Source organism: Oncorhynchus tshawytscha, linkage group LG18 (genome assembly GCF_018296145.1).
Source record: "Oncorhynchus tshawytscha isolate Ot180627B linkage group LG18, Otsh_v2.0, whole genome shotgun sequence".
In the NCBI taxonomy this organism is placed as follows: domain Eukaryota; kingdom Metazoa; phylum Chordata; class Actinopteri; order Salmoniformes; family Salmonidae; genus Oncorhynchus; species Oncorhynchus tshawytscha.
In genome coordinates this window covers 13859215-13870966 of record NC_056446.1, presented here as the reverse complement: position 1 = coordinate 13870966, position 11752 = coordinate 13859215, and the positions used below count along the sequence as shown (strand labels likewise).

Here is an 11752-nt window from a genome sequence, read left to right as displayed (position 1 = left end):
TTATGAATTTGGGTTTTAATTCAACAGTTGTGAACTGGTTTCTAAAATCTTTGTTCATATGTCAGTTTTAACCAATAAATGAATTGTAAGACTTTGCAGCTTAATTGGGTGTTTTAACGTTTCTGTTGTCAAACGTAGCCCTACCCACCAAGCAGTGCTGTGCTTCTTTAAACAGTAGAGTTGAGTGGTTTAAGGGCTGAGATCCGGACCTAGATATGCTTCTCTCCCCCATCACAGTCAGCCTGACCCTCTGTAGATCAGCCCAGCATTCCTCTCTCCCAACCTTTAGGGGTCTGAGGGAACACACTCACAACCACCACTGGCTTCTTCTGGAGAGGACACACAACCAGAAACCAACATCATCTCTCCCCTGGGATGTTCCCTGAGGCTCCTAGCTAGGCCCCATAGGGCTAGCAAGAACTTTCCCCAAATGAGGATGGAAAATTAGTCTCACTAGGTGACCTTTCCCTTTAGATGATTCCTTAGTCGGAGTTCAAGCAGTGGACTCCACTTCCATAACTGATGCCCATGTGACTCCCTTAGAGCTTTCACTGATGCTGTAGCCTCTCCACTGGGGCTGAAAACACAGGTGTTTTACTGTCTGTCTGCCTAATATGGGTCCCTGAGCCTCTATAACAGGGTCATGAGACAGCGAATAGGAGGAATTTGACCCATGTGTCCAGGGAGTCAGTGTTTGGCTGCTGTATGGGGAGTTGGTCACTGCTGTGCAACTCAGACATTTTCAGTCTCACTGGACAAAGAATCTGTAGGAAGACGCCAGGCAAGCAGGGCTGTGTGTGGGTGATGGGAAGGTGTGGCACAATAACTCAGCTTGGGAGGGGCACCTTGAGACAAATGGGATCACATCTGTGTTAATACATTCTGCGGAGAGCCCTTCGGCTCATACACTTCTCTAAGTGATAGGACGAGTAATACGTCAGGGTCCTGGGAGTTCACACGGGTGCTGCCTCAAATGGAACACTATTCCCTATTTAATGCACTATAAAGTAGTGCACTATAAAGTGAATAGGGTGCAATTTGGGACACACTTTGGTCCGTTCCTCATGGCTGCATGATTGATGATTGCTTGCCCTGCCTGCACTGGTCTCACTGTACAGTCTCCAGTGGCTTCCAGACAATAAAATGACCTTGAATGTGGCACCCATTTGACACATCTCATGGAATCCTGTGCAAATACATAACACAGTGTAGACAGTGAATGTGACAGGGCTTGATTTTAAATATACATTGTTAAATATTGAACTATAGAAAATCTTCATGAATAAAATGTATTTGAAACCAGTCATATCTTGCTCTTTCTCTCTCTAGGTGCTTGAAAAGGTACTGGGAGCTGGTTACAGGTAGAGAAATGAAAGCTGGTGAAATTTCGGGAAAAACACTGTATATTGTTACATTTTCACTTGCTTAGATAATAGTTTGTTCAAGCATGGCTTAAAATAAGGTGTCTCAAAACACAGTCCAGTCAGACCATTAAATAGACCCCATCATGCCACCTGACTGGATTGCAGCTGGAAAATCATGCAGCTCACTTATGACACCCTGTGGCCAAGCAAGAGAACACCACCTACATTCTTCATCCGTGTTGCAAGGTGTACTCTATCAGTGTTCCTGTGACCATAGTTGAGTATTTCAATATCCAGAAGTCAAGAAAATAAAAATCCTGTAAAATGTAAACCCTGGTTCCTCCCATTTGAGCCTTGCATTCCAATTGACCCAAGCATCTAAGTTAACATTATTTGGCTCAGAACAGCTCAAAACAAGACTAAGATAGATTTAAATTGCTATGCCACAAGCCCCGTGGATAAGATCCAATGACACAAAGATATCAGACAGTGTGGCACTGGCACATCTCTCACACTAGAAACTGACACAAAGCTGTTTACACTCAAACTCAGGACATTGGAATGAACCAGACATGCTATCTGAAGCAAAATAGATTTTATTATAATAGAGGATATTCACTGAGTATAAAACATTAAGATCACCTTCATAATATTGAGTTGCCTCCCCCCTTTGTCTCAGAACAGCCTCAATTCTTCGGGGCATGGACTCTACAAGGTGTCAAAAGCGTTCCACAGGGATGCTGGCCCATGTTGACTCCAATGCTTCCCACAGTTGTGTCAAGTTGGCTGGATGTCCTTTGGGTGGTGGACCATTCATGATACATATGGGAAACTGTTGACCGTGAAAAACCCAGCAGCTTTTTAAAGTGATTGCAGTGGATTTAACAAGTCACATCAATAAGGGATCATAGCTTTCACCTGGATTCACCTGGTCAGTCGACGTCATGGAAAGAGCAGGTGTCCTTCATGTTTTGTACACTCGGTTTAAAATAAATATACGTGACTTTTTTCTCATTTAACAGTCATTTGTACAGTGAAATTAGGGCAACGTAGCTAAAACCAGCTGAATAAATGTGTTATTTTTATTTCCTGCACTGTGCTATTGCCTTACATGCCATGGAGCCAAAAGAGAATGTGGACCACAAAATGGTGGAGCACTTCATGTCTTAATACAACTTAGTTTGCGTCCCAATGTAGTGCACTGCATCCCAAAGTGGTGCACTATGTAGTAAATAAGGTGCCATTTGGGATGTACCCCTTAGAGATGAGGAGGGCTCCTTGACGTAAACATGCACAAACAATTATGTTGCTTTTTGTCTTTCTGTGAGACTTGAAATTGCATGCTCTGGTTAAATGGGTAAATTGGTTTCATATTGGAGGACAGAGAGCACCACGCCACATGCACAAGAGACCTAAACCGCTTCTCAGAAGCCATTTTGAAGTATCACAGGAGCACTTTGCAAATGGGAGTGTCTGTCTTTCTGTACAGACTGTTGAGAGGGGGGGAGGATAAGTGCTTAAATTCTGGATTGGAAAAGGGAGGTACATGCAACACTAGTAAAAGGAGAACGTGAAGAGGTATAGACCTAGAGGTGCACTATCATTCATATGTGTATTCATTACTAGTGTGTATCTTTAGGATGTCCACACAACAGGCAAGAAGTCCTAAAAAAGCTTTGTCTGGCATAGAACTTTTATACAACCTCCATATCTTTAGTGTCTAAACAAAACATGAAATACTTTTCATTTACCACTAAATACTTCAGCTAATAACAGTGCATTCAAAGAAAATGATCATATCAATGTTTCAATGAGAAATTATTAACATGTGTTTATGTACAGCATTTTAGGACAATATTAATTAGAATAGAAAATGCAAAATCATCCTACGTTGTACTTTTTGCAGTCATTACATTAGAGATGGGACATATTGAACTCAAATTTGATATTTAACCGCTTGAGGTCATTTTGAAAATAACAGATCCTACATTTTTAGATGACAACAGCACAACAAATACAGAAACAAACTCAAATGTAACTCAAAGGTATTAACAGATCAGAAAGCATAGGACAAGGAGAAATAAACACAATCCTGAACATCCCATCATGTGTTGGCAACTTTAAACATAAACACTAAAAAGGCACTGTCCACACGTTAAAAAATGCCTTGTTTCAACCCTGTCAAACTGAGGAGTTTGTGCTGATGTGAGAGAAAGTCCCTGGACTCTATAGACTGAGTGTTGCATCACAACAGTATCCAACTAGATTCATTATTTCATATGTTTTTATAGAGAATAATTTCCTTTGAAAAAAACTAGGAGCTATCAAGTTGACAAGCAGGTTTATGGTAGATTGGTTATTGGAGTGATTCAGGCTCTGTTGGACAGAGGTGCCCGTCTATATCTAGCTTAGTGTATGCGTCATTAAGGCAAGAAGCGGAAAGCTCTAAAACATGGGTATTATTCATATATACTGTATATACACAGTGCCTTCAGAAAGTATTCACACACCTGGACTTTTTCCACATTTTCCACAGTGTTACAGGCTGAATTTTATTGGTTTCCATTTAGATTTTGTTGTCACTGGCCTAGACACATTACCCCATAATGCCCATAATATGTTTTTTGAAATATTTACAAATTAATTACAAATAAAAAGCTAAAATGTCTTGAGTCAATAAGTATTCAACCCATTTGTTATGGTAAACCCAAAATAATTGGAGTAAAATATTGCTAAACATGTCACATAATAAGTTGCATGGACTCACTCTGTGTGCAATAATAGTGTTCAACATGAGTTTTGAATGACTACTTCATCTCTGTACCCCACACATACAGATAATTGTAAGGTCCCTCAGTCAAGCAGTGAATTTCAAACACAGATTCATCCACAAAGACCAGAAAGCTTTTCCAATGCCTCGCAAAGAAGGACACCTATTGGTTCGCAAAGAAGGTCACCTATTGGTTCGCAAAGAAGGTCACCTATTGGTTCGCAAAGAAGGTCACCTATTGGTTCGCAAAGAAGGTCACCTATTGGTATATGAAAAAACAAAACAAAAAAAACAGACACTGATTATCCCTTTGAACATGGTGAAGTTATAATTTACACTTTGGATAGTGTATCAATACGCCCAGTCACTAAAAAGATAAAGGTGTCCTTCCTAACTCGAAGGAAACCGCTCAGGGATTTCACCATGAGGCCAGAGGTGACTTTAAAACAATTAGAGTTTAATGGACGTGATAGGAGAAAACTGAGGGTTGACCAACAACATCGTAGTTACTCCACAATAATAACCTAATTAACAGAGTGAAAAGAAGGAAGCCTGAACAGAATAAAACCTATCCCAAAATATGCATCCTGTTTGCAACAAGGCACTAAAGTAATAAAACTGCTAAAACAATTTGCAAACCAATTAACTTCTTGTCCTGAACACAAAGTGTTATGTTTGGTACAAATCCAATACAACACATTACTGAATACCACTCTCATTAGCATAGTGGTGGCTGCATCATGTTATGGGTATGATTGTAATCGTTAAGGACTGGGGAGTTTTTCAGGATATAAAAAAATAAACGGAATGGAGATAAGCATAGGCAAAAACACCTGGTTCAGTCTGCTTTCCACCAGACACTGGGAGATGAATTCATCTTTCAGCAGGGCAACAACCTAAAACACAAGGCCTAATCTACACTGGAGTTCCTTACCAAGAAGACGGTGAATGTTCCTGAGGGGCCGAGTTAGTTTTGACTTAAATCTACTTTTAAAAAAATATATGGAATGACCTGAAAATGGTTGTCTAGCAATGATCAATAACCAGTTTGGCATAGCTTGAAGAATTTAGAAAATAATAAATGGGTAAATATTATACAATCCAGATGTGTAAAGCTCTTAGAGACATACCCAGATAGACTCACAGCTGTAATCGCTGCCAAAGGTGCTTCTACAAAGTATTGACTCAGGGGTGTGAACTTATGTAAATTATATATTTTTGTATTTCATTTTCAATAAATTTGCTAACATTTCTAAAAACATTGCATCTCAGTGCTAGAGGTATCACTATAGACACTGGTTCGATTCCAGGCTGTATCACAACCGGCCGTGATTGGGAGTCCCATAGGGCAGGGCACAGTTAGCCCGCGTCGTCCGGGTTAGGGCTTAGCAGTCATTGTAAATAATAATTTGTTCTTAACTGACTTGTCTAGTTAAATAAAGATGAAATAAAAATCAAATAAATACATGTGTTATTGTGTGTAGATGAGCGAGAAGAAAAATATATATTTCAGCCATTTTGAATTCAGGTTGTAACAACAAAATGTGGAATAAGTCAAGGGGTATGAATACTTTCTGAAGGTACTGTATATGGAAACAATACATATGATTGTATAATGTATACTATATATATATATATATATATATATATATATATATATATATATATGCATTTTTTCTTTTTTTCTTTCTTAACAATATTTAATTTAGAGTACAATTTACAGTGCTGTAAGAAACAAGTGAATGCCTTCTTCAATTACAATATTCAACATTAGATTTACAATAAGGAATGGATATCCCAATCATTTTCAAAACCACAAGATAACTGAACTGCATGCTTTCATAGTAAAACTGAAGCATGGTGCAAGTGAAATCTTTTCTCTTTGATTTTGCATAGGAACTGTTTTGAGAGTTATTTACCCCACCTGTTGAATAATACTTTTGATACCTCGTTTGTGTGGAGATGAAAATTGAGAAACCGTCTCATTTATTCTTAATGCTTCTTCAGCTATACTTCAAATACATGCCGTAGGGAGAGGGAAAAAGAGAGAGAAAAACCTTTTTGAATAGCTGCTGGTTTTGTTCCCGAGGAAAACACCAATGTTCTGGGAAGGCGGGTTGTTAATCCACCGGGCCTGTGTGCCTACCAGACCATCGGGGAAATAGAAAAGAGAAACTCAAAACCGAACCAATACGTTGACATTGTATCAACACCAAAGAAACAGTCAATCAGACATGCAGAAACATTCTGGGCGACTGTTAGGAACTCATGTTGTGAACAAGGAGCAGTCCTTTTCGCTCATGTGGTCTTCTGGCGTTCACCTCAACACACATAAGATATACTGGAACTGTGATCCAGTGAGCTGGAAGTGCTGAGAAACACATCGGATATGTGTGAGGAGAGAGAGAGAGAGAGAAGGAGAGAGACATCCAGACGGCGGTCAACAGCAGAACTATCAATATGATGGGCTCTCGAAACCTGTTTGACTGAGCCGGAGATAATAGACCAATGCATCACTGACGATCTGTGCAGTATCACTGTCAGAAGCAAACAGCTTCACAGAGAGCAGTGTATCGGTTGGGAAAATACATGGTAGTACCTTGTACTGTGGCTGTGAATATTTGTACAATAGAAAACAGAATACATCTCTCTCTCCTTTGGCAACAAAAGGACAGTGTTGATCATCATCAATATATACCAGTTGAACATGGCTGATGATTTTCGAACATCCCAAAAGGCCGTTATAATAGTCGCTAAAAAAAATTCACACATTTTCACCATTGCTGCAAAAGAGGTCTAGTTCTCTCAATGGCCAGTACATGTCAGTGTTTCTACACCCCTTCAGCAGTCACAGAACAAGCTAAAGTGGCTGCCTTATTCCATGTCCGTCTATCTCTGTGTGTTTGGGCACACACAAACAGTACCTTTCCAGTCAACTCGTTTTCAAAGGATAAATACTATAAGAAACCACTTCTCTGCCTTGGTTTATACTCAGTGCGGCAACCAGCGGTGTGGAGTTGAAGAGGACGGGGCATAATAATTCACCCCAAATTTGTTCCAGCTCTTTGCAGATCCGTTCAGCAGTGCAATCCTTTGACTGAATAAAATAAAATACAAACTGAAACTGTAAAGGGCAATAAATGTGAGAATAAAAATGTAGAACATTACATTAACAACAAAAACTATCAGGCAGTAACAGTACCTGGAACATACACACTTTTGGCTTCCCAATATGATGACGACGCACACCTTCGGTGACCTTCGGTGACGTCTGTGGTAAGATCCGTCAAGCAAAGGTGTCCACAAAGAGGCACCTCACACACTTAAACACTTCCGGCTTGAAATGAGATCGTTCAGATTCACCAACAAATGTTTCCTTGGTGGACACGACCCATGGTAAAGAGTAGCTTGGTAGTTGTAACCTGTCTGACGACAGGCGGTACCTAGAGTTGTTGGAGAGAATGAAAGATTACATACAGTGCCTTGCGAAAGTATTCGGCCCCCTTGAACTTTGCGACCTTTTGCCACATTTCAGGCTTCAAACAAAGATATAAAACTGTATTTTTTCGTGAAGAATCAACAACAAGTGGGACACAATCATGAAGTGGAACGACATTTATTGGATATTTCAAACTTTTTTAACAAATCAAAAACTGAAAAATTGGGTGTGCAAAATTATTCAGCCCCTTTACTTTCAGTGCAGCAAACTCTCTCCAGAAGTTCAGTGAGGATCTCTGAATGATCCAATGTTGACCTAAATGACTAATGATGATAAATACAATCCACCTGTGTGTAATCAAGTCTCCGTATAAATGCACCTGCACTGTGATAGTCTCAGAGGTCCGTTAAAAGCGCAGAGAGCATCATGAAGAACAAGGAACACACCAGGCAGGTCTGAGATACTGTTGTGAAGAAGTTTAAAGCCGGATTTGGATACAAAAAGATTTCCCAAGCTTTAAACATCCCAAGGAGCACTGTGCAAGCGATAATATTGAAATGTAAGGAGTATCAGACCACTGCAAATCTATCAAGACCTGGCCGTCCCTCTAAACTTTCAGCTCATACAAGGAGAAGACTGATCAGAGATGCAGCCAAGAGGCCCATGATCACTCTGGATGAACTGCAGAGATCTACAGCTGAGGTGGGAGACTCTGTCCATAGGACAACAATCAGTCATATATTGCACAAATCTGGCCTTTATGGAAGAGTGGCAAGAAGAAAGCCATTTCTTAAAGATATCCATAAAAAATGTCGTTTAAAGTTTGCCACAAGCCACCTGGGAGACACACCAAACATGTGGAAGAAGGTGCTCTGGTCAGATGAAACCAAAATTGAACTTTTTGGCAACAATGCAAAATGTTATGTTTGGCGTAAAAGCAACACAGCTCATCACCCTGAACACATCATCCCCACTGTCAAACATGGTGGTGGCAGCATCATGGTTTGGGCCTGCTTTTCTTCAGCAGGGACAGGGAAGATGGTTAAAATTGATGGGAAGATGGATGGAGCCAAATACAGGACCATTCTGGAAGAAAACCTGATGGAGTCTGCAAAAGACCTGAGACTGGGACGGAGATTTGTCTTCCAACAAGACAATGACACAAAACATAAAGCAAAATCTACAATGGAATGGTTCAAAAATAAACATATCCGAGTGTTAGAATGGCCAAGTGAAAGTCCAGACCTGAATCCAATGGAGAATCTGTGGAAAGAACTGAAAACTGCTGTTCACAAATGCTCTCCATCAAACCTCACTGAGCTCGAGCTGTTTTGCAAGGAGGAATGGGAAAAAAATTCAGTTTCTCGATGTGCAAAACTGATAGAGACATACCCCAAGCGACTTACAGCTGTAATCGTAGCAAAAGGTGGCGCTACAAAGTATTAACTTAAGGGGGCTGAATAATTTTGCACGCCCAATTTTTCCGTTTTTGATTTGTTAAAAAAGTTTGACATATCCAATAAATGTCGTTCCACTTCATGATTGTGTCCCACTTGTTGTTGATTCTTCACAAAAAAATACAGTTTTATATCTTTATGTTTGAAGCCTGAAATGTGGCAAAAGGTCGCAAAGTTCAAGGGGGCCGAATACTTTCGCAAGGCACTGTAACTTGCTGCAGAAACATTTCCTTCCAATGCAGACTTTTAGACTACAAATCGAGACAAACAAAATGCCTAAAAGTAGAAAACCCTAAATATTAATATACCAAGATTAAAATAAATGGTGTATTTCATAGTTTTAAGACTTTCTCTTATGCAAATGTGATTTCCAAGCCAACCGGAGAATAGGAGATTCTGTCTTGTTTTCTCAACAGGAAAGTGTTGGCTCATTTTCTTTCTTTTGCTTTGATTGTTATCTATATATCATAGATATCCAGGGTAAATAAATGTACCGCGAAGGAAAGTGATGATAGTAAAGGGCTATTTTCCTTTGTCAATATCCAACAACATTTACAAAAACGTCAACGATCAAAGTAAACTTAAACTCCACTTCGCAAACAAGCAAAAAAAAAAGTGTCTTGTTAAATTAATAGAAAAAGGTGCTATATAGTATTTATATATATATATATATATATATATGAACAGAGCTGCAATTCTTCCTCTTGAAGAACATGTTTTTTGTAAGTGCTGTGATTCGTAGTCTTTGTGTAGTAGGCGTGTGTAGTCAAAGTTGCACCTGATGTGTTTTCCTTCTTATAATCTAGTATCAACAGATTTTGTCACTTAATAATAATAGAAAATCTTGTCCGATGCCCTTAGGTGGCAGGGTTTGTTTTTGGTTCCTATGTTGAGTTTGCCTTCATATTGCAGTGCCCTCCGGTAAGTGTGAGGGCATTGGGTGGAAGTGAGGCCAGGGTCACTCTGTGTAGTAAGGCTGGCATGAAGGAGGAGAGAAATGACTGTTACGTTGTTGAAATGATCTGACACATGATGAGGTCTGATCAGGATGAGGGAGATAAGAGGTTATGCTAAGGTTTGTTTGAGGTCGAGGGTTAAGTTTGGGAGAGGCCCCTGCTGTGGATTTGGAGAGCAGTTCTCGGAGCCTCAGTAGCGGTGTGATTGGTGGGAGTACTGTGAGCTCTGCTGGGATGACGACGAGTATCCCTGGGACTGAGTGGAACCTTGGACGTTGCTTTGGTATCCAAGGCGGGAGCTGGAGTGCTGGAGAAGAGAAAAGAATGGAGAGGAAACCGTAAACCGTTGACGGCTAGAGACCCCTGTCATTAATTATTTATCAAGTCGGCATCACTGGAAAATACCATTGTCTATTTCAACCTCGCATGGGGTTTGAGAATAAATAATTCAATAACTGTACCTTGGGAGACCTTGCGGGAGGGGGAATCACTTTTGTTGGCCATGTTTTCAATTGTAAAGCTGGCTGAATAATTTACAGATCAAGAATGAGTCCTATAGAAAAGCATGACGCATTGCCACAGATCTGTAGTGTTGATCAACATACCTCTGTGGCTTTCCACTGTTGTTTTTACTTGGCATCCAAAGATGTGGTATACTTCTCACCGATTTAGAACAGAATTAGCAATTCGGAGCAATTTTACAGTGCCATGACAATTCTATATCCTAAACAGTATACTGTATATCACGCGACAGAGTAAAACCTGCTGCCTGTTTTGTTTCATGATGTAAAAACAGGACCGTTTCTTTGTGCTCTGTACTTTGCTCAATGATTCCTATGATTGCTTTTGTTCATCTGAATAAATAAATAATCTGGGGGACTGAGCCACCACATCAATAGAAGGGCTAACCACCCACCTTATACTACAGCTATACAGAAAGCCGACTCTGAATCAGATGTCTGATTACGGACCGTGACTCACTCTAACCAGCTCAGACTGGGCCGAAGGCCAAATGTCCTAAAAAGGCAACAACAAAAAAAAGGCAGAAGTCACTGGCCTTCAGATGAGAAACCCTTCTTCTGAGCCACCAGAGTGGCCCTGAGGACCTGCTGCTGGACTGGGGCCCAGGGGGCTTGGGTGGAGGGTGGAGGGGATGGGAGCAGAACGTGGCTGAAACTCCTGAAGTATGGAGACCTCGTAAAGAAAAAATACTCCCATACATCTCTGACTACAACCCACACATCGCCGCCTGTCTTGCAGTCTATCTATCCGCACTCACAGAGAGAGGGGGGGAGCGAGTGGTGCACATTGGGATACCATAGCCTCGGGGAGAGTGATCAATGAAGAGAAAATTAGGGCGCGGAATGTGACGCCACAGCAAGCTAGCTCTCTGTTCCACTCGGTCTGCCCATCCAGAAAGTAAGGGGATATTTATACATCTGTTCTGGTGAGTCTTGAATTTGAAGAGCCCAGCAGCTGTCCACATGCAACCTCAGCCCCCTGCTAAATATAGCCCAGTCAGTCAGTCAGTCAAGCAGCACCCCACACGGCACGGGCCAAGCCAGGAGACACCTCTGAACAGACTACAGTTGTGGTCCGGACAAGGTCAGGGAGGTCACCTTTATCTCACCTTCCTCATACGTAATAAGACTCTCTCTTCCTCTCTACCACATTCTCCACTCTGTCCCCTTTATCAGTCACTACTCCAGTCACCCGAGCCACAGACTGTTCACTCTGTTACCATCTGGCAGGCGGTATCAGAGTAG

At 40.9% G+C, this 11752-nt stretch overlaps 1 protein-coding gene and 1 long non-coding RNA gene across 3 annotated transcripts in view; both read right to left on the bottom strand.

Annotated features, from left to right (window-relative positions):
- Positions 1-6015: 6015 nt before the first annotated feature.
- Positions 6016-7665, bottom strand: LOC112218065. Its single transcript, XR_002948554.2, has 2 exons — positions 7337-7665; positions 6016-7231 (listed from the first exon to the last, which is right to left on the bottom strand). It is a non-coding gene; the product is annotated as an uncharacterized LOC112218065 (long non-coding RNA).
- A 1991-nt stretch (positions 7666-9656) lies between these two features.
- The window catches only part of LOC112217537 (cyclin-dependent kinase 19), a 64308-nt gene continuing 62212 nt past the window's right edge, over positions 9657-11752 (bottom strand). For both annotated transcript variants that reach the window (XM_024377870.2, XM_024377871.2), the window contains one exon: positions 9657-10293. In XM_024377870.2, the coding sequence (XP_024233638.1) occupies positions 10177-10293 (117 nt within the window). In that variant the 3' untranslated portion in view covers positions 9657-10176. The remainder of the gene's footprint in view (positions 10294-11752) is intronic.